The sequence below is a fragment of the Anthonomus grandis genome, chromosome 9 (assembly GCF_022605725.1).
Source record: "Anthonomus grandis grandis chromosome 9, icAntGran1.3, whole genome shotgun sequence".
NCBI lineage: Eukaryota > Metazoa > Arthropoda > Insecta > Coleoptera > Curculionidae > Anthonomus > Anthonomus grandis.
In genome coordinates this window covers 23268987-23293892 of record NC_065554.1, presented here as the reverse complement: position 1 = coordinate 23293892, position 24906 = coordinate 23268987, and the positions used below count along the sequence as shown (strand labels likewise).

At 31.3% G+C, this 24906-nt stretch overlaps 1 protein-coding gene across 2 annotated transcripts; it reads right to left on the bottom strand.

The window, feature by feature from the left end:
• Positions 1-1198: 1198 nt before the first annotated feature.
• On the bottom strand, positions 1199-24831 carry LOC126740710 (uncharacterized). Of its 2 annotated transcripts, none has more exons than XM_050446839.1 (11): positions 24624-24831; positions 22351-22541; positions 21552-22297; positions 17674-18104; positions 12081-12307; positions 11890-12031; positions 7079-7562; positions 6022-6304; positions 1741-1809; positions 1602-1682; positions 1199-1541 (listed from the first exon to the last, which is right to left on the bottom strand). In XM_050446839.1, the coding sequence occupies exons 1-11, from the start codon at positions 24716-24718 to the stop codon at positions 1303-1305; spliced, it is 2988 nt and encodes a 995-aa protein (XP_050302796.1). In that variant the 5' UTR covers positions 24719-24831; the 3' UTR covers positions 1199-1302. The 2 variants fall into 2 exon arrangements, with proteins under 2 accessions (XP_050302796.1, XP_050302797.1); XM_050446840.1 differs by having other exon boundaries at positions 11890-12028.
• Between the last annotated feature and the right edge of the window lie 75 nt (positions 24832-24906).

Sequence of the window (24906 nt, the reverse complement as noted above, 5' to 3'; positions counted from 1 at the left end):
CAAGCCGTTCACAATATGGGCACAAATGATTTTTTCATGTGTTTTTGGCATGAAAGCGTAGCTAAAAGAGGGTCCGCTGAAATAGCATCGTGTTTACTGAAATATGTTTTGACACATTTTAAACCTATGGAAAATATTGCGACAGACAGAAAACTTATTGTTTGGTCGGACAGATGCGTCGGGCAAAATAATAACTGGAGAATTATATCTCTTTATCAGTATCTTGTTACTATAAAGTACTTCTCATCTGTTAAACAGAAATTTTTAACAAGTGGTCACAGCTTTTTACCTTGCGACCGTGACTTTGAATTGATAGAAAGAAAGAAAAAAACGGCTTCTGTTTATCATCCTCGGCAGTGGATAGAAGTTATAGCAAATGCACGAACTTCGAAGCCTTTTCTTAGTGCAGTATGAAAAAATCATGACTTCAAGGATCTTTCTCTGATTGAATCGTCACTGAAAAAGGATTCAGCATTTAAAATAACCGAGGTCGTTTGGCTCCAAATTACAAAAGATGACCCCACAACCATACGTGCAACAGTGTCTCACAATATCTTGCAAACATGGGCAACTTATTCTATGTCAAAAAAAATTAGGGGTGTTCGAAATAGATGCCTTCCTCCAGTGAGAGTAGAGCTCGAGACACTCCCAAACTTATACAACACTGTTCTTCCTATCAAAAAAGAGAAAAAGGAAAATTTGTTAGACATGTGCAAATTTATTCCATTGGAATACAGGGAATTTTACAATAATTTGCTAAGTGACGATTAAAATGTAATGGCTTATTTTATGCTTAAATATTTCCACCTTCCGGGCATTATCGTCCTTACAATGCCCTTGATACATAAATAGCTATTTTAAAGGTTATCTTCAAAGAGCTCTAGCTCCCCGAAGAAACATTTCCGGACCCATGTTCATGTGATCTTTTATTTTTTTTTTTGACGTTTTCTATCTACCCTAGAAGTTTGTAACATGATCAACGGAACGCCCTGTATAAGGAGCCTTTGCCGCTAGGAGGCCAATTCAGGACTGAACATTGGCGCGATTTTTAAATCGTAATGAATTATATGACTATTTTTGGATATCGAGTGTTTTAACTCACACCTAAACGAACAATAAAAACGCTATATTTACTTTGAATTTTTAGCTTCTTTGGTCATGTAAAGGTGATACTGGTAATAATTGCGGTTTTTAGTCATTCGTTTTAATTATTCACAGTTTATTGGTAAATAAAAACCGTTTCACATTTTATCATTCTAATTATAAACAACAGAAATAGTGTTTGCACCAACTAACTAATAACTAACTAATTCTCAGTTTCTTCTTAACATCGTCATACTTATGAAAATTATTCTCCATCATGGCCTCGTAGATCATATCGACGGTTTCCGCTTCCACGTCACTGTCATCGTCGATAACCACTGCGGTGTGAATCTGAAAGTGATGTCCCGGGGCCACGTATTCTTTTAATAAACGGCTCTCGCCTCTGGGAAGACTGTACACATTATAGGGAAACCGATTAAGGCCTTTTTTAGGACAACCTGTATAAAAAACAGCACTTTTTGAAGGTACAGATAAGGCTGGCAAAAGAGCACACTCACCTGCTCCGAAATTTAAGACCTTTTCAATCGTCTGGAATACTATACTGTTCTCTTTTAATATCGCGTGTCCTTTAATAAAGGCTGTAAGAGTTTTGATTAATAAAAAAGTTAATTAAGTATAAAGTATAATAAAAGTCACCTCTTGAGGTATCTTGCTCAGCTACACATGATTCCCATTTGATTTCCTGATCTTTTACAACGTGGGGGTCTAAAAATTTATATATTTGTTAATTAACAACTAGCAAACATCAGATAGTCATAAATTGCTGCATTTAAGGGGTCACCAAGGGGTCTATATTCAATACCAATCAGATGTGGTGCTTTGGGGATAAATAAGATATGAAGGTCTGGGAAATCCACAAAAGATGCAATTCAATTTTTAACATTTCAATTATCTGATAATAGTTAAATTGGTGTTTTCTTTTAGAATTGAGTAAGTGGTTTCAATATAATAAGTTAACGTTTTGTTTTTCTCCTAGAACTTTAGAAAATTTAGAGGTAGTAAATCATTAAACTTCATTTTTCCAATACCCTGAAATTAAATGGACAATTAAGTTAGATAGGATTTATATATTAAGGAAATAGGACATCATTTTTTATTATTATTATGGAATACCACCAAGTATAAAGCAGTTTTGGAAACTCGTAAAAAAAATAAACATTTTGCAAAGATGGTTTTAAGAAATTAAAATAGCTTCTTTCGCATCCTCAGAAAGACACATACATTTTTTAAAATCGAAGCTTTAAAATATATTACCAACGAAGATAAAAACTATATTGAGAATGAAAATGTAGATGGAAAATATTTCTGCATGGATAAATTAATTTAAATTGCAATTTTTTGATATCAGGCGGTGTACTGTTTGTGTTTGTGTCATATAGGCTCGTTATTTTAACATTAACAATAAACAATACAGCAGAGATTCTTAATTCAATATACGTATACAAATGCTGTTTACATAAATGAAAAAATTATGTAAATGAAATGAAACAAATTACAGCTAAACCGATAAATAAACTAATCTGTAACATACTGTGACTACAAATAAATAATTTTCTTATTGAGGGATACAATTTCTATTACAATAACGCTAATTTTAACCAGATTGACGAAACCAGTGACTTTTTTGACCATTGAAATATAAATTAATCGCTCCTTATAAACCTCCCTCCATAAATGCACCAGAGAAATACTCTCCGAAATAAATAGTAATCAATTCGATATATTATCAGGCGATATAAATAATAATACATTGGATAATCAAGATAATATTGTGCAAAATTATTTAAATATACAACTAGACATGATCTTTTCCCTTTGATTAATATACCTACGGGAGGAGTCGCGCTGGATATAGCCACCCTGATTAACGGCATGCAGTGTGTCCCACTTAAGGGTTAGCCACCCCTCTAAAATTTTTGTTTCTTGACCAATTTTTAAAAACTTTTTTTTGTTGGATAGATGGTCGAAAATGCCACTTATGAGCCAAGTTCGACATTTAGAGAAAGCAGGTCATAGCCTACCTACTGTATTCAAGTTTGAAGTGCGAAAAATCGAGAAGTAGTATTAGCGATATTTATTTTTGAAAAATGGCACTGGATTATTGTTCAAGACCACTTAAAACATAAGTGTACCAAATTTGGTTATGATAGTATACAGGGTGTTGAAATAAATTGGAGTCAAATTTTTAAAAGGCGCAATAACATTCTTAATCAAATACGAATATTTTTTAAATTTTTGGCTAATTGGCATGCGTCTTGTGAACACAAAGTTTGGAAATATCCTTCAATAAACAACAATCGATCATATTATCATACTATTTTGGGCTTCACAATAATACAACTTCATTTATAAATTTTCTAGTTTTATTTCATTGTTAGGTTGCAATTCACCCTTCACTAATTACTTAATAATGTAATGTAGGCTAAGCAGCAAAAATAACACCAAAGATAATAATACTACTAGTATTTTATCTTTGCTAACACTCAAATTTAAAAATTAATGCCACAAAACTAAATATTAGTTCCTTTAATATGTCCTCCATTAATTCTTATACATTTTTCTATGCGTCATCTGTTGTTTACTACCACCCTTCTTAACTGTACCCTGCTTATTTCATTACACTCTTGTCTAATGCGCTCACAAAGATCATGTAGAGTTTGCGGTCTTGATTTGTACACTTTGTTTTTAAGGGTTCCTCAAAGAAAAAAATCTAAGGGAGAAAGGTCGGGGGAACGTGCTGGCCACTGAATTAATAGACTGTGTCGTCCTTACCATCGATTCGGATAATTCTGATCTAGCCAATTCCGCACTACCACTGCATTGTGGATAGGCGCACCGTTAAATTGTATGTGTAAGTTTCTTGTTTCGGCTAACGGCAAATCATCGATTATGTCACTAAAATCACCTTCCAGGAATCGAAGAAAATTAAGTCCATTTAGATTTTCATTAAAGAAAAACGGCCCGATTATACGTTCGTTCAAGATACCGCACCATACGTTAATTTTCTGCGAATACTGCATTTTACATTGTATCACCCAACGGGGATTTACGTCACTCCACATTATAATATTTTCAGATGACACAATGCCGTTTGTAGTAAATGTTGCCTCATCGGTGTATAAAATATTTTTCAAAAATGTAGGGTTAGCCAAATACTCGCCTTGTAACCACAAACAATATTCCATCCTGCGTTCTTCATCCCCGTGTTCCAAAGTGAAGGAATATAGGCTTGAAAGGCTTCTTGTTATTTTTCTTTAAACACCTCCATATGCAATTTTTGGAAATATATAAGTTGGCACTAGCAACTCTAATGCTACATTGCGGATTAGCATTAAAGTATTCAACAATTATTTGGTTATTATTTGCTCGATTACGATGTAAATGAGGACGTACTTCGCCTACTGAACCAGACTGATCAAACCCGTAGTTTATTCTGGCTAATGTTGAATGGTGAATGTTTTTACCAGGATGTCTCCTGTTAAATTCCGCCGCAGCTTCACGAAATCTTCTAACTCCATCGCCAACTAGCCGCACTACTTCAACTCTTTCGTTTAAATTATAATCACCATAATTGTTCGACAAGCAGTCAAAATGAACTAAATGCATGAAAACTTTGACAAACTGTCAGGAACACTTTCTTTCATAGCATACTTGGGTAAAATTCCCACAAAATAATTTTTAACCAGACACAATCAAATCTTTGGAATTTAACAAACAAACTCATAAAAAAAACAAACAAATTGAGCCCAAAATAGTATGATAATATGATCGATTGTTGTTTATTGAAGGATGTTTCCAACCTTTGCGTTCTCAAGACGCATGCCAATTAGCCAAAAATTTTAAAAATATTCGTATTTGATTAAGAATGTTATTGCGCCTTTTAAAAATTTGACTCCAATTTATTTCAACACCCTGTATACTATTATAACCAAATTTGGTACACTTATGTTTTAAGTGATCCTGAACAATAATCCAGTACCATTTTTCAAAAATAAATATCGCTAATACTACTTCTCGATTTTTCGCACTTCAAACTTGAATGCAGTAGGCCATGACCTGCTTTCTCTAAATGTCGAACTTGGCTCATAAGTGCCATTTTTGACCATCTATCCAACAAAAAAAAGTTTTTGAAAATTGGTCAAGAAACAAAAATTTTAGAGGGGTGGCTAACCCTTAAGTGGGACACACTGTATTAACACGATAAAAGTAAACAGTGGTGTACCATATTTTTCATCAAAAATATTAGTGAGCCTCAGAAAATGCCTTTTGATGCATAGAAAATACATAAAAAATATTACTAAAATATCTACAGGGGTTTCACAGGTATTGTAAAAAAACATATCACCCGATATCTCAAAAGTTAGGACTTTTAGAGCATACGTTCATATAAAGTTTTTTTCTTAAAATTTACCCAAGAATCAATCTATTTATTTACACCCTGTATATATTTGGAAAATAAATTAAAAATATTAGCTCGATATTGTAATTATGCTAATTAATAAATAAGCAAGCAAACAAATAATGAAAAAAACTTTTTAGATTGTAAACAATGTGCATTATTACTAACGGCCTTGATATCATGTACCCATTATTTATATTTAAGACTTGTAGTTTTTGGTCTCTACAATTATTTATATTGAATACTTTAGAAAGGAATCAAAAAATTGAATTAAATTGAAGAATGTTCTTTCTCTCTATTGTAGAGCCCTAAAGATGAATTAAATATCAACCGAAACATTGATAACACAGTTTTTTTAGAACCTGACCAATATACTCACAAAAAAATAACCACGTCTGATTTACAGTTCTTGGTCACTAATTCAACCAAATACACTTGGTTATTGTGTTGAATCTTAATTTACATAACTGGTAGAACATACGCTTTAAAGACACCCTGTAAAATTGTTTCTCACTTACCCTTTTCTTCTTTAAGCAAATGCAACGTAGGTACCGCGTCCGACTTTAACTTCCTTCTCCCATTGATTAAATCGAAATATTTTTCTTCGAAATGCTTGTCGCAGATCTTTTTTTTCTTGAAAGAGACAAAGTGGTTAGGGTCGTTATGGACGGGTTTTATGTTGGAGCAATTCGTCACCGCTTTGATCCACAGTAAAAATTTATAGTTCTCCGCGCAAGAAGGGAACGGGTAGAGCTGGTGGGTGGTAGCCAGTGAGGAGCAGTGCGATAGGCAACATTTTTCCTAAAACAATTATTTTTATTTTAAAGTTGAGAGACAGTCATAAATATGGTCTACACGTTTTGAATATAAACATTTTTATCCTCAGAAGAGTTTATAAACCTTGTTGATCTAGTAGGAACCAGAAACTAATTGACTTTAAGGTTTAAGCAGCAAATCTAATCCATAGAGTTCGTAGAAAATTACACTCAGCCATTTAGCTACATACAACCCCTGTAGCTAACGAAAACAACCTCACCAGCCATTGAAAAGAACCCCAATGGAAATGGGGTTCTTTTCCCCATGAATTTAGTAACCTCTAACAACGCCCTTTATTTGAATATTACCATCTCAATGTTTCAAAAATTTTTTTAAGAAAGAAATATGTCGCGCTTTGGAACAGAATCCATAAAACTAATAATTATTATTATTTTTTTTGTTTATATAAGAGATTTGATAATATACATTTGTTTTAATCGTTATTTGAGTAATTTTCTCCTTAAATTACATTCGTGCCTAAATATTTTAACATAATTTTGCATTCAAGCGTATATTCTTTGAAAAACACCATTCATTATCATATTTTGTAAAATATTAACTTAATAATGGTTGATAGAGATCCTACCCAACCCAATCGAAACGTCGTGCTAGGTTTGCAAATTAAACCTTAATTCTGAGTACAACTTTGAAACAACTTGTTCCCCTATGTATCCAACATAATGTTACACGAGTTCGAAAGATCAAAACTTAAATTTTTTATAAAAAATCATAATATAAAATATATAATCGGAAACTCACCCCGTAAAACTCCATAACTTCTTGTTTGGTGGGAAACTGCGGTTTCGCGGGAAGCTGCGGTTCCGCGCTCGTTTCTTGTATTTTAGCAGACGTACTGGGTTCAGTCAAAGTAATTAAATTAGTAGCTTTTCCGATTTTTCCAGACCCACTACACGAGTAACAGTAAGCGCTCTCCGACCCGTCCGATCCATAAACGACTCCAATGCCGTCACAATTCGAACACTGATTACTCTCTCTAACGACGGGTACTTTCTCATCAATAACCTTCTTCTTGGTTTGCCATTGTTTTTTCAGCCAGTGGGCATTGCAACTGTTAGCGTTAGGATCGATATACTCAGTATGGTTTACTGGGATACTGTTTCTCTTTAAAGTACCCCTATCGGTGTACTGTTCTAGGTTAAAGTGTTTGCCGCATATAAATAAGAAATCGTATTTTATTGGGTCTTTTGAGTCGATTCCGGCTGCGTCTGACCATTCTTGTAAGCTAGAAAAATTGAATATTTGTTTAAGATGTGTACAAAAGAGTAGTTTCCATTCAAAATAGAACTAGAACATTGAATACAGTAGAATAAATATTGGTTGCTTTGGGTTGAACGCACCATCTACATAGACGGCAGAGAGGGTCATCTTTATAGGTTATAATATTATAAAAGATAAAATACTGGTTACCAAAATTGGTTTCATTTTTTACGACTTCGGAATTTTAAAGCTTTTGGACTCTTGATTTCGAAGGCTAAACTGGCATGATAAGAGGAAATAGTTTGTCTACAAGTAGGTGTAAAGTTAGTCTTCGGAACAGTTTCAAGCATAATTAGACACCAGTGGCTATGCACATATTTAGTGTCTTGCGCAAGGAATGACCTGTCACTCCATTTCTGAACTCATTTCTCGTAGAAATGTATCTTATTATATGTCCTATGTCTTTAACAAATAAATTGCCCAGAATTTCAACTATGTTGGGTTGGTTTTTTAACCCGAAAGGCAAACCCTTGGTCAACGCCGAAAAATGTAAAGAAAGACAACACAAAGAGGCAACAATGGATACCTGCGTTGTAAAGTATCAGGTATTCTACGTTGCCAGGTTGCTTTTATTTTCATTAATTTTTTACTAAGAATATTTGTCTTTTATGAAAAGTTAAAAGCACATAAAAGGAATTTTAAAGACTGCATATTTTAGCTGTTTTAATATAACAGATTAAAAAAATGTTTAGTGGATTAAGAAACATTTATATTGTATAAAAAAATTGGTCAATTGATTTGATATCAGTGTCTGAGAGATGGCGAACTGAAACACCTCGCCTATGGTTTTCAGCTAGGCTTATTTTAATTTTGTAGTCAACGTCTTAAAAATAGAATAATTACACTTTTATACACGCCAAGAGCATATGATTGCTTAGATAGGGCTTTGTTCAACATCAAAATTACAAACTTATATGCACAATTATATTTCACAAAATCATGCAATAGGATAAAGAAGCATCTTGGGACAAATTTTGTCATTTTTCTTTGCCAGGAAAAGATTGTAAATATAATGAATAAAATAAATGCGACAAAAATTACAAAAGATGGCGCCAAAGTACCCAAAAAAAAAAGCGTTTTTTCGCTATTTAGGATAGAAAAATATTAATAATTTTCTATATAACAAAATTATACATATTATAAATATTAAAAATAGATTATGCACAACCGCTAATACATTATCGGAAAATCTCGTACTTTTGGTTACTTCTTAATTACGCTGCGATTCTGCTCAATAATTGTAAGAATTATGTATACACGATAATCATCTTTTTTTTGTTATTTTTTTTTACGAATATACTTGCATGTACATATGTATATCACCGACTAAGTTGATTTAATTTTATTAAGTTTTCAATTTTTTTTTATATTATTATTATATTATGCACTTATGTACTTCTATGTATTATTATTGCAAAACGGTTTTTATAAACGATAATGATCTTTTTTTGTGATTTTTTTCATTTTTACGAATATCGCAGTTCATCTGTTCATCTCTGACTTAGTTAATTTAATTTTATTAGGTTTTCAAACTTTGTTTACATTATTATTATATGCACTACTCATGTACTACTATGTATTATTATCGCAAAAAGGTGATTTACACGTCAATGTATTTAATGAATAAATAAACAATTGCACCTATTGTAAGTGTGTGAAATAATAAACAACAATTTTTTTCGTACAACTTCATCGAATTCTTTCACAGTTTACCAACAAGGCATATTCTAACAAGATAATTTATAATTTTTTTTAATTATAAATGTTATACGACAGCGCATGAAATTTTTTTTATTATTTTATTTTATTAGATAAAAGCCAAGAATTTACATTCTGTATAGCTCTATGAACTAAGTAGGCATTACAATATATTTCAATAAATCTTCAAATGTCAGCTTTCAAATTTAAACACTAAACATGTCCAATTTATCCAGACGATTCTTAAAACAGTTTACAGTAGGAGCAGTTATGACGATGTTATGTGTTGTGATGATGTTATGAGCAGTTATGTAACGAATTCCAAACATCAAACACTCTATTAGGCAAAAACATTTGACGTGTTTTTGTTTTATACATCTGTTTTTTTAATTTTAAAGTGTTACCGCGAAGTCTAATATCCCGATTTCTCTCAAATAGTTCGTTTAGATCACAGCCCAAATAATTATACAGGATTCTGAATGTAAAAATTAAATCAGCACGAAGCTTTCGTTTATCAAAAGTTAGCAAGTTTGCATTTGAAAGTCTCACGCTGTAGGTAGGTCTCGGCATACGCAAACCATACGTAGATCGTGTAGCGCGTCGCTGCAACAATTCAAGTAAATTTTCGTCGCGCACCAAGTCCGCGCACCAGACAGGACCTGCATATTCAATAATAGGCCGGACAAACCTGATATACAACTTCATAAAATTGTGAATTTTAACAAAAGTTTTTTTGCAGCAGATACAACATAGAATTTGCACGTTTCACAATTGAGGCAATATGCTGGGACCAAGAGAGATCCTTAGTTACTATTATTCCGAGATCACAATAAGATTCGACGTTTTTAAGTTCAATGTTATTTATTTGGTAGGGTAGCTGGGGATAATTTTTTCCTAAATGTAACACCACACACTTGTCCGCGTTAAGAGGAAGTAACCAATCACTGCACCACTATAGTTGCCTGCTGATAACTTGTCGCCTTTTTTAAAAATTGGCTTGACCGATGCGACTTTTCACTGTTCGGGTACAGAGTTTTTAATCATTGAGTATTTCATAACTTTTGCAAGAGGCGCAGCTATCACTTCACTGCATTTTTTTAGAATAGTTGCCGTTAATTTGTCCAAACCTGCAGACGCAGGTTTGGACAAATTAATAGATATTGTTGTTATTGAGTTTAAGATTCGAGGACAGTGTGGGGTACGTAATATATCTTGTTCAGGCCCTTTAGTGAATCCCTGGTCGAATGTTCTCGCCAACTCTTCCGCGACTTGCATTTCATTTTCACACATGCTGTTGTTGCCCTTTTTTAGTAACGGTATTGAAACCCTTGATTTAGTTGAGGAGCGAATGTATTTAAATAGTTTTTTGGGGATTTTGTCGTTTGCTAAATTAATTTCAAAATTTTGGCGGGAATTTTTTATTAAGTGTGTAAGCATTTTCAAAAAACTACAATTTTATATTTCTTTCTTACTTTTATATTTCTTTTGACCAATGAAGTTAATATTCATATACTATTTTCTTAAATAATCATATAATATTTTTCATTTTCTTATTATTCATTATTATTATTTATAATTTTGTAATTGAAAATATTTTTTCTTATTGTAAATATGGAAGAATATTTTTAAATATTTTGAGTATGAAAAAACTTGATTTCATCATACAAAGCAAAATGGTCGTAATTGTACACGCTGTATCTAGGAAACGGTTTATCGGTCAAGAAAATTTTTCAAATTAATTTTGTAGGTTTTTTTGAGACGAACAACTTTTTCAGTAAAGACAATTTTGCAAATAAATAAATTTTTTCTATCCCAAAAAGTGAAAAAACACATTTTTGGGTACTTTGGTGCCATCTACTTTTTGTAATTTTCATCGCAGCAAGTGGACTCGATGAGAAGAGTTGTAGAAAATGATGTCCCTCACATTTTTTAATATTACCATTCCCGAGATAAATGAAATCCAAAAAACTTTTGAGTTTTTTCAAAAACCCGGTACGCGTCGAGGTGAAGTTTCAACTTAAGCTTTTTGTATGCTCTTTTAACGATTTCCGCAAAAAAAAGTGTGTAGATAATTTTTCGTCACAAATTTGACAGATTTACTGTACTATATCTATGTCTCCTTTATTATCCCTTCATAATCCAAGTAATACAAACTAGTTTCGTTTAATAAGAAAAAGAAGAAACGAATAATCAAGAGTATCGAATATCTTTCTATAGTCAAATAACACCATTGCTGTAGAGTATAACATAGAAAATGAGGTTTAATTATATACTATCTGATACCCCTTAAAGTAGTGCGAGTTTCAGTCCCTGAAATGCCAATATGTAGTACGAAGAAGAAGCAAGAGTAATGCACTAGAAAGAAATTAAAAAGCCAAGAAATTAAAGCTAGTAAAATTCTTCAATAAGGCAATAAATTCAATAAACATAATAATAAATGAAAAATCTTTCTATGTTAAAAAAAGGGTTTTGGGTAAAGAAAGATCATTTATATATTAGAACGTTTTGAAGCTTTGAAATTTGATTGCAAAACTAGCAATTTTTTTACTTGTTGTACTCTATTCAACGCTTTACATAACCTCGTAAATACTTACAGTTTTTCGTTGACAGGAAACTTGTATTTCTTGACATACTGAGTCTTTACATGCGTGGCACAATTTACATAAGCACAATATTCCTTTGAAGGCACGTACTTTGAAGTATATTCTGCTGACGCGTTAGTTTCAGCCGGCGCTACTAAAAATTAATTGACTATTTTGGCAATTAAAATGAAAAGTTCATATACCTGCAGGTATGTGTTGCCTCGGTAAGGTCACAGACGGTAACTTCCCAACCATAGGTTTTTTAGAAAACTGCTCATCGAACAGGTAATCGGATTGGACGAGAGTGTTTAAGATTTCGTGGTAATGTGTGTAACACACTCCAGGACTTTTACGGAGGATTTTTTCGATTTCGAATACCGAGTTTTGTAAAATGTCGCCTCTTTTGCAGAGAGTTAACCAGGCTTGACATCTGAAGTAAAGGTGAAGCATGTAAACAAGAGAAATTAAAAAAAAGTTCCTAAAAAAGTTCTGCTAAAATGAGCCATTACCCACTTTTCTGTCTTATGTCAGGGTTATTTTTAAAATACCCCCACAGAAAAAAAGGATCATGGTCAGCCCACTACAATCAATTTAAAAATAATGTTTACCCTTAATAAAACCACTTTTCTTTATTATGATACTCGATGTTTCTTATTAATATGGGATCATCATAAATTCTATGAATATTACCAGACAGTATGCATTATTATCTATACTAATTTAAGGTGCAAACCAAGTACGATTTTGAGAGGAATGGTTTTCAAATCTGGGGTGATTTTTAGGTAATTTTGTATGATCGTATCAATATTTTCGTTCCTAAGAAACGTATTAAAAATTCCTACTTTTCAAAGTGATTTAGCCCTTAGCTTGAATATATGGTATAAAAAAAATAATAACTCACAAGCAATATCATCATAAATCTCTACGTAATTTGGTAATTTGAGTGTCGACTTCGTTGCCCTTAAAAGCCTTTGTAACATTTTTATTACATTTTTACATAGCCAGTGTAGGTTGGGTGCATCAACAATAACTTTTAACCTTGATTCTTTGATACCAGAGCATTGCACGTGATACTTAGCCGAACAACCGCTGCATTTAATACGCTTGTTAACAATGAAAATTGTCGCTATACTCGCAGCATGTATTCACATATACAGCATGTTGAGCTCTATCTAATGCAAGGAAAATGAGCACAATCTGGCCAGGTTGCATCACCAAAAATTTCACTGCACAGTAAGCAGTAGAAATGGGAATCCCAGATAATTGTGATTAGAAATATACATGAACACCGCCAAAAAAAGGAAACATGCAAATAAGCACTTATTGTTTTACAAGTAAAAACATAAGAATGGGACTTGCCTTGAATAGCCAGTAAAGATTGCACTATAATAATTATTAGCAGAATATCCTTTTTACTTACAAGGAGTAAATAATATTTTAATGTTATACGATCGGCAGCGTTGCCAAATAATAGTCTTGCATATAATCAATGGAATGAGTCTTGTTGACTGAATTTTGCGGAGAAAGGTTGCCACTGAATAGTTGAACACCGGAAACCATTGTTCAAAAGATAACTTCCCTACTAGTCTATAAACTTACTGCATGAATTCCCGACCAACTTTTTAGATTTCACTTCCTCTTCTTTTAGAAGTAAATTAAAAGATATCTTGCTAAGAAACTAGATTTTTTATATTATAAATGTAAAGTAGCTGTTTTTTAAGACTGTAGTTATTATTATTGAATATTGAAAAACACTATCACCTTAAGTTCATATAATATAATTAAAAATTAGGCCGAATTAGGCCAATTTAAAGGCCGAGGACAATTTTTATTAGAAAACGTTTTTTCACAGATCAAAACATTATAAATTTTATAGGATCTCTTAGCTGCTGATGGGGTAATAATTTTTTTATAACATATTCTTTTATTGGTTTGACAAAGCATTTCCAATTCATACTTCTAGGCTTAAAAATTTAACAGAAAACTGGATAATTAAGCACATAAAAGATTACTAAAACTACATAAAAGATCTTTATGTCTGGTACAAGTAAACAAATTGTCCACAAGTACATTTTCACTATAAAGAAGAAAGAAAAGCATATAGAAAGTACCTAGTAAATTATCAAAGGTCTCTAAATCAAAAATAGCATGAAATATCTTTAATAGAGTGTAAAATAAACTAAAAATCTGAGACTAATATACCAATTAAGTCTGATAATACAGCAGTAAGTAATCCCTCTGAAATTGTACATCTTTTTAGTCAACAGCTTAATCTTTTGCCTACAAAAAAAAACAGCTTAAAGTCTACCCAAGCACAAACCAACTTTCTCACAATACTTCTAAAGCCAACAGATCATCGGGAAATATTTCGACTCTTGATGAATCTGTCTAACAAATTCTCATGTGGTGTTGATGAAATTTCTATAAAGATCCCTAAATATGATGCTGGTTTTATCTGTATACCATTAAGCCACATCATAAATGAAATTTTCTCTACAGGTCTTTTCCTGGATAAACTCAAAAAAGGGAAAATTATCCCAGTTTATAAAAAGGGTGACCCCAATAATGCAGAAAATTATAGACCTGTATCAAATCATTGAGAGGGTCTTATACAATAGAATGTTCAATGTTTTAAAGTTTCATGTCTTATCAGAAAGTCAGTATGGTTTTGTGCCACTTAAATCAACGGAGTTAGCAATTTATGGGGCAATAGACCATATCACTGAACTTATAGATAAAAACTACAAAGTTGCAATAAAATCTGTGTTGTTGTTGATTGATAATGAATGACTTATTTCAATGGGTATTACGTCACTTATAGTAAAAATCAATTTAGAAAATACTATCTCACAAGCTCACAAATTGAATAGAGGAAGAAAATAGGCTTATTCACGTATTTAAAAGAAATACGAACTTAAAAATCTTCAACGATACCATTCGTTATATTTAATTGCAGGTCTTTATTTTGATCTGCCGAAAGCATTTGATATGAAAAATCCTGGGATGTTGCTGGATAGGTTCAGTTCGGTTGCTTTGAGAGGTACCTGCCTATCCCTATTAGGCAGTTACCTGAGAGAAAGGAATCAGGTGGTAAGTATCACCCAGAATGAGAAAACATATTTTTTAGAACCAACAACGGTGGAGCAGGGTATTTTGGGGGATCTGTCAGGAGGACATGTATGCCAGTATGTCACAGATTTTTTATCAGAGAAATTTAAAAACATAATCTCAACTAAACAGCATGGGTTTGTCAGGGGTAGGTCCTTTACCACTAATTTGTTGCTTCACCAAACAGCTTTGTCGGGGGCCTTGGAGAGCGGTATGTCGGTTGATTCCATATATACTGACTTTTCCAAGGCCTTTGACAGGGTTAATCATTCTCTCCTGGTTTCAAAGTTGTCACTCTATGGCATTGGTGGTTGTCTTTTGGCCTGGTTGAATTCATATCTGTTTGGAAGAACACAGATTGTAAAGATAAATAACTTTTATTCTAGTCCTTTTCCAGTGACTTCTGAGGTTCCTTAGGGTGCCCATCTTGCCCCTTTTTTATTTAATCTTTTTATTAATGATGTTGTTCATTGTTTTGATTATTGTAATGTGTTGCTTTTTGCTGATGATGTTAAGATTTTTAGAATTATAGACAGCAACTTAGCACATCATGTGTTGGTACAATTGGCATAATTTTGTTCTGATCTTCACAAATTTGAATTATGGTGCAAGAACAATAGAATAGTCCTAAATGCTAATATATTCAATTTACCAGGAGTTTTAGTCCACCATGTCATCAGTACCATCTAATGAGTTCACTTATTGAGAAGGTATCAGAGATACGTGATCTTGGGGTGCTTTTTGATTGCAGACTAACTTTTTCAAAAAATATTGAAAACCTGTGTAATAAAGCTTACAAAATGTTGGGTTTTATTAAGAGGCACACTCATGATTTCAGCAGTATTGATTCCATCAAACTTCTGTATTTTTCATTGGTTCGCAGTCAACTTGAGTCGAATTCATGTATATGGTCACCTTATTATGCTAAATATATAATGTGTCTAGGAAAAGTTCAACGTAAATTCATAAGATACATTGCTTACAAGCTTAATATTCCTTGTATTGATATTAATTACAGTGAAATGTATAGATTGCTGAACATTGAAAAGTTGGAGACTCGACGTAAAAACTGCGATATTGTCACAACATACAAGATTCTTAACAATGTAATACAGTCTCCTGAGTTGTGTCAGCTTAATTTAAATGTTCCTCCTACTACAGTGCCCAGACAGACTAGATTATTCTACCTTGAACATCATCGTACACTGTATGGTGAAAACTGTGCAATAGGTAGAATTATGATTAACTCAAATAGTGTCAGTATAGATTTGTTCCATTGTTCTCTGAGTTCACTTCAACGAGTTTTAAAATCTGCTTAAGTGCAATATAATTTTATATCTTGACTTTGCTTAAAGTGCGTCTTCTTTTCTATTGCAGTTACTCTGTTTTAAACTATTGTTGTCCTTATATTTTATTTAATTTGATTTAATTGATGTTACCTGTTATCTATTATTTATGCTAGATATTTAATGATAGTACTAATGCTTCAAGTGCTTTATTGCGATATAAAATCTTATTTTGTTGAATATTTTATATACTATATTTATTTTGTATATCAGATACAATTTATTCGCTGACACCATTAAATTGTACTATGTGTCTTGCATTCAATCAATATTGAATTATGGAATTTCATTTTGGGGGTCGACTATTGAAGCTATGAGTGTTTTTAAGGCACAGAAACGCATCATTAGATGTGTTTTTGGTGTTTTAGCAAGAAGTAGCTGTAGGCCATATTTTAAAGAACTTAGTGTTTTGACTGCTCCATCTTTGTATTTTTTGGCATTGGCAAAAAGAAACCAGATCTTTTTCAGAGAAATGAACAACACTATTCAGAGGAAATGTCAATGATTACGAGGGGTCGTAGTGACTTACGCATTCCTCTACAACATTCAGATTTTTTTGAAAGAGGGCCTAAGTTCAGTTTCTGGCTTTGTTACAGTGCATTAGAGAAATAAACAGTGTCAAAATATTTAGGGAGGAAACCTTTAGGAAATACCTTTAAGATAAATATCTTAATAATAGTTTTAGTGTGAATGCATTGGTATTAGCACAGTCTAACTGAAAATGAAAAAAAATTTTGAAATCTATATACTTTGATATTAGTACTATTAGTTATATTTTTTTTATTTCTATATATAAATAAATCTCTTTTATTAACGAGGTAACGATTATCTTAACTGTGCGTTTGTATTTTATCTTTTTTAGCATATTTTAAATTTTTTTACACACTTTTTATTCTGTTTAGTATGGAACTAGGCAATATATATATTTATGTTTTATATTTGTATCACACACAGCCGTATAATGGCACACCCTTTTTATGTTGCTTTGTGATTAGAAATCATATATTATTATTATCTTTTGAAAAGATATTTATGACTTAGCTGTGGCTTTTTTTTTAATTACTAGATATAAAAAGTATTGTAATTTTTATATAGATACTGATACTAAGTTAATAGCAATTAATTTCGCAGAGGTCTAAATAAAGGCCTCTTATTATTATTATTACATGAATTCTGTGTATATTAACATTCATCAATATTTCAATCGATATTCATAAAATGTTCTATTAGGGATGGTGCTTACCAAAAATCCCTAAAATCCCAAAGAATCGACAAAAAAAACGCCCATTAGCTTAACATTAACTGACCCACATCATAACAAAATTGATATTGATCTACTTACAGTTGAATTGAAGCTATAGGCAATTTATAAAATCGCTTCGTTTTGAGCGTGCATTGCCAATAAGCACATCCATATTGGACATCTATATCAGAAGTCTGACTATCAATTGGCTTCTCCTTCCACTGCTTTAAAAGATCGAGATATATATCAGGCGGAAGGTACTTATCCGGCATCAATTCAGAATGTTTTCCCGAATTTAATTTGCTGAAATGTCTCGAGCATATGCGGTATTTTATTAGGTTGCTTCTATCGGTGTTTTTAAGGTGGGCAACTGTCTTGGTCCAGTTGCCGAATAAGGCGTCCCAAAATGGTACTGGATAGAGGTTATCGCCGGAATCGAGGTGCTTTTGGTTCTTGCAAAATGGCACTATGCAAGCCGAGTGTATGTCCTTTTTGTTTATGGCTGGTAAGGCGTGTTTCTTTAGGAAGAGCTAAAATTACATTTAAAGAATTGGATTAAAATAGTGTTTAATATTATTTAAATCCAGAACATTTTATTGTATGTTTTTATCGAATTGTCATGTTCGATTTGTGCCTATTGTCACTTAACATCGAAAAGACAAAGTTCATCACATTTGGGTTAACAGCAAGAACTCTTCCTAGTGTGCAGACTCTTAGAATTCACAGCCCTAGCTGTTTAGGTGTAATGCAGTGTGCCTGTTATGACAAAATTGAGAGGGTAATGTTTTTAAAATATTTAGGTATTTTTCTAGATGAACTGGAAAACACATGTCGATTATGTCACAAAAATGACTAGAAAACTCATTTATAAATTTTATGAGCTTAGAAATGTTTTGACCCTTAAAATGTTAAAAATGGTTTATTATTCATTGGTTGAATCAATTATAAATTATGGAATAGTAATATAGAACAGTCCAAGTAAAATAACAAATTCTAGCCCCTTTGTAGCTCAAAAATACATTATAAAGATCATCATGTTTAAGAATAAAAGATTTTCCATGAACCAACTCTTTCAGGAGAGTAAACTCTTGACATTAGAATATACATAAAGGCTGTAATACGTTTTATGCTTAATACTCAGTATTACGGACAAAGAATAACGCATAATCAAAATACTCGTAATATTAAGAACCAAAATCTAAAATTGACATTCTCCAGAAATTCTGCAGCTCAGAGTCATATTAGTTATACTGGTCCTGCGGTTTACAATGTGTTGCCTGACTTCATTAGGAATAAACCATTTAAGGTTGTCAAACACAAAATAGGTCAGCTTTTGCTTATATTTTTAGACTGTTTTCTTGTGGGTATATTTTGATTGCTAATTTATAATATTTACGTGTTCAATACAAAAAAGTACAAATATTATTTATAAGATAAGATATAAAATTAAATATAAGAAGAAATTAACTAGAATAGTTAGATAACCAATACTCACATATTTTTTAAATCCATTGTGTTGGTAAATACTGTTAGTACATTGTATAAATGAGTTTTAGGTAGTGATTTAACCTTCAATTTGTAAAAAAGATGTATTGTATACTAATAAATATGAATTTGAAAAGAATTAAATAAATTATATGTTTTTAATCTTTTTTTTTTAATAGTGTATTTCATACCTTAAAATAAGTAGAAAATAACTAAGTTTTGGACCTAATAAATACTGTAATCTATTTCTAACAAATTTTTGAACATTCTAATTTTATATTTAATTATAAATACTTATTATAAATAATTAGACACATAGATTTCCCTATGTGTCTAATATTTGACTTATAAAAATTAATACAAATATATATATTCCATAATCTTGCTTTAAACTTATTTAATATAGCATATAGATATTTATTTTTGGTTTTATTTAGTCCAATTTGCCAATTAGCAAAGTTCTCGAAATTAAATTATTTATATTAAAAATAAGTTATATTTTGAAGCTTTTCAGAAGAGAAGTAATAAATATTTGTTAAAATTTTAAAATCAAGTATATATTTGATAAGAACGCTGTTGCTGAAGTTTAACTATTTAAAAAAAAACATGTTAATGTAATTAAGCCAAACTGCCCAGATACTCTACATACATATAAGGCATATAGAAAGAAAATTACAAAAATAGTACAAAATGTAAATATGAGTATTTTTAAAACAAAAATTGGCAAAAACGTAGATGATATTAAAAAAAAAACCTCGAAAGCAATCGGCCAAATTACAGATGAGGTTTGACAGATAAAGAACAAAATTGAAAGTACATAAAATAAAAATAACATTTCTTTAATAGACTTTAATTTAATGAGGTCTCCCACTCTTATAAAAGGATAGTAAATTAAGAAATAGGTATAACACTATAGGGATATTTTTGGACCTACAGAAGGCTTTAATACTGTGTCACACCAGATATTACTTGATGGATTAGAGGTATAAGAGAATTTGCAAATAATTTATTTAAATCTTGTTTAATTACCAGGTAGCAGAAAGTTAAAATAAATGACAAAATGAATGCTTTCCTGCTTGGGACCTTTTTGTATAACATTTATATGGATGAAATATTGAGTATATTTGGTGAGAGTATTTTTTGTGGATGATACAACAAGTGTATTGACTGAGGAATCTTGGGAATCAATGCTAATAAATTCAAATTTATTAAAAAAATATACACATTTAATCAGTTTACAACTCCTGTAGATAAAAAAATCTGACCTGGTTTAACAGATACCCATTACACCACATTACACACACTTACCCAAAACTAATGAATTAAAACAGTATATATATATATATATATATATATATATATATATATATAGCAATGAGATATTATTGATTTCTTTATTATACAATTCCCTAGTAGGATATAGTCTGCTCTCTCTGTAGATTATTTTTTAAATACAATTTTGAACTATTTTTAATGATCTCAAATTAGATTGATATGCTCCACCCCATATTGTAAGGCCATACCTAAGTACTGATTCTATTAATGATTTATATACTTCTATGAGTAATTTTCTGCTTAAAAATCTCAATTTATGAATTTATGAATGAATCTTTGAATTTTAGACCTGTTCTGTCCACTTTAGACTTTGCTCAATCACAATTCCTAGATATTTCACATTTGACACAGCTTTAATTTCAAGGTAATCAAGTTAAAATTTGGCCTGTTGGAATTTGTTATAGTGAAAGGAATAAAATTGATTTTTGCAACATATTTAATGATAGTGTATTTAAAGCTAGCCATTGTTTTATCAAATCCATTCCATTAATTGCCTTAGATAAATAAAGGCTCAACACATTTTAATTAAAAATTAAGAACTGGTTGGACCATAGTTTACTTTCACTAAATAAACAAAACGCCAACTGTATAACTTTTAATTTAAACAAACAGGATGTACCAAATTTTAAAGAAATGATATTGGGATATACAATGGGACAACAGTATCAATGTGGAGATAAAATTAAAATAGTTAATAGTTTAAATTGGAAAAATCATGTTGAGTATGTTACTAATAGGGTCAGAAAGACTATAAGGAATATAAAAAGAAAATTACAAAAATAGTAAAAAAGGTAAATATGAGTATTTTAAAACAAAAAAAAACATAACAAAATTGAAAGTACATAAAATAAAAATAACATATCTTTAATATACTTTAATTTAACGATGGTGGGAGAACCTTAGTGATATTTTTGGACCTACAGAAGGCTTTAATACTGTGTCACACCAGATTTTAATTTAGAGTTTAAATTGGAAAAATCATGTCGAGTATGTTACTAATAGGCTCAGAAACACTATTTATAAGTTTCATGAACTGAAAAATATATTGCAATAAATAGTAAAAAATAAATTTTTAAGATGGTGTCATTGGTTGAGCCTATCTTGAGTTATGGTCTAGTTGTGTAAAGAACTGGATGTAAAAGTATTTAAAAACTCACCTTATGTTCAGATTCCACCCGAAAAATGTCTAAGTCCAAAAAATGCTCATCGCAAACTGAATCCCCTGATGCCAGTTTTGAATTTAACAAGCAAATCCTCCATAATTCCAATAAAAATTTATCCTGAGGTGCCAAAAAGTGACATTTTGGATAAGTCTGTGTACACTGAGGCACTACACACAACTTATTAACACTCTGATTTGGTATTATCTTGTCATTACTTATTGGTTCATCATCTACAGTCAAATCAATGTTTGCAACAGGTTTCTTCACTACAATTTGTTTCGGTTGAGGGAATGGTGAAGCCACTGGTTTAACAATTTGCTGTGGCATTAGTATCGTTTTCGAGTTTAATGCTTGTGTAATTTGTGTGACAAGTGCTGGGGTGATATTTTTACTGTGAGTTCCAGAAATCTGAATGAGTGTTGGCTGAGATTTACCACTGACATCCACTATTTGTATGATGTTGTTCATTGAATTATTTAAATTTGCTACCTGTCTAGGGGTAGCAGCTTTAATTGGTTTTTGCTCAGGTATTTTCACTACTGGAATGGTGGTGTTTGATGGGCCCTTGATTTGCTTTATAACATCTGATGTCTGTTTTTTGGGTAGGTTAAATTTTTCTGGGGTACTCTTAATGCCTTTGTTATATGTGGAGGTCTCCTCTATGGGGATTTTTGTTAAATGAACATATGGTTGTCCTATCTTAATTTTCTTAAAAGGAGGCAGTACAGGACTGCCTTCATCTGAAAATGTTAAAATTATTTTTTTATTTGACGAAAATACATGACAATCTAACCCTTATTTTTTGGAGTTCTTGTTGGAAATACTGTGGGGACAGAATGTAGAAATACTCTTTTAGGGTTTTTCTTTGATATATTTTCCTCACTAAAATGACTGCTGCATACAAAAAATGGGCCAGAGCTAAGCTCCTGTGGGCTATGCTTAAGAAGGTCTGGTCTATTGCAGTTTAAAATCCATTGCTTACACCTACGGATAAAAGAGAAATGATTTAAGACAGTTTTTTTCTTATTCAATGCATTATGATGAAAACTTCAATAAATGCTTAAACACAAAATATAAACAATTGATTTTATCCTACATTGTGAGCAATATAGAAATAACAGAAATATTAATGTACTAATACTAGAAATTTTCAAATCCATATTGTCCCTAAAATGATGACTAACTGTTATTTACTTTCAATTTAGGTCAACATCATTCTTAATAAAATTGAGAAAGACATTTGGCAAACTGGTGTATCTAATCTACTTGTTGACTATTTTTAAAGAATTGTAACTGACTGTATTGGCAATTTTACAAAAAATAAAGTGGTCATAGTTCTTTTAGTAATGATCATCTTTCAACACAAGCCTAACTTGTTTAACTTATTAATTTATTTGCATTTATAATTTGTACATATTTCAAATATGGAGGTCCACAGTTCTGAATTGTTTCCAGCTGAATATGAGGTATGCAGAAAAGATCGGCGAGGTTTAATAAAATTTGATGTAAATTTTAAAGTTCAGGTCAATTTATAGAGTGAAGTTGGTGTCCTTCTGGCTACCAAAAACCCAATAGTGTGCTCAACAATAGACACTAGTCTTATCTCTAATAGTTTTTCTTATATAAATTTTATTCTGTGTAAATGTTTACTTTATTATAAACCACTGTTTATCCTTGTATTATATATACCTCCAAAAATAACCTATAAGAAGTTTGAAAAATTCATTGATATACTATTACAATTAGACATAACTGGTGACTTTTTAATAATGTGCCCAATTATGTAAGTAGTCAAGGCTAGCGGGATAGAAAAAACACTTATGTTAATTCATTTTTTGTAATTTTTTGAGTTAAAGCAATATGTTAAATTAGTCTAATAGACTGTTATATTTGGTGTGTTGTAGTGCTCAATGTAGTCAGCCAAGATGAATTACCAATTCTCGCTCATTGAGATTTAGGTATACAAATATATATTCCTTTTTAGGGTTAATGATTTGCTCTTGCTTATTATTATATAAGTTTGGGATTATATTGTGATGCTGTGGAGAATATTTTACGTATGTTTTTACTATATCTTAAAAATTATTAAAACAATATTGTAACCTTTAGCTCTGTTTGCATACCATAAGTATTCTAATTTTTACTATTTTAATAATTTTAGAAATTATGCACACTTTTATCACAGTTTTTCAATCAGGTTTTTTTTTCTTGTCATATTGTTTGTATTTTTTAATCTCTTTTATATTTTTTGGAAGCAAGTTTCAGATTTTTAGAGCAAAATAATGTACAAATCTTTATTTAATGTTTTTGTTGCTCATTGGTATACTTAAAAGGATTTTTGTGATACATCTTGTGCTGTATCTGTGATTAACATATTATTCCATTAGAGAGTAATGGTTCTGCTAGGGTTTACTAGAAAGTAACAAGCTGTTTGTGGCTTAGAAATTCTCAGAGTAAATAGAATTTGTGAATCAAAAACCTAATTTTTTTACATATATAATTACTATGTTGGTGCCATTTCAGATTTAATAATTACACCAAGATACTTTGTCTGGCTAATTCTTTCATAGGCATGTTATAGGTATGTTAATATAAGTATGTATTTCTCTTACATATCTTTTCATTTAAAGCAATCCAATAGGGTGACCTTATACCCTTATACATTATACCTGTTTTTAAATGAGATGTTGCTTTATCCCAAGGATCACCTACAAAAATGATCACAGTATTATCTGCAAATTATGCTAATATTTTACCATTGATACTAAGATTACAAAGAGTGTTTATATACATATTAAACAGTCTAATAACAAAGGTTATCCAATATCTTAGGGACTCTTGGTGATTTTTTCATTACCAGAGAATAATTAATAAGACCAAGTTGACTAGCCAAACATTCAAATATCTATTAGGAGCTATTCCAACTATACGAAGAATCTGAGCTGTATACAATTACTGCAGCTGTATAGCTGACTATAGGAGAAAGGATTTATGGCTAGAGAAACTTTGGTCCTTGTTTCTCCTTTAAGAAAATTAAACTGTCCACCAATAATTAAAAAAGCATACCTGGTAGGGTCTGCAGGGAACCTAAAGTAAGTAATTAAATTTGCCTTTCTGTCCTCAAGGTGGCACTCAGCAACAACACATTTTCGTTTACTCATGTTTAAAGAAAGTTTTTCAAAGTTCTCTATAATTAATATTTTTCTCTTATAGCATAATTAATAAAAACAAAATTAAGGGAAAGAATCATAACATTCATAACAATAAACATTCAATTGACAATCTTGTAAGTGACAATGACAAGTGACAAATGAAGGATTGGTCATAAGTGTGTTGCTACGTTTTTTGA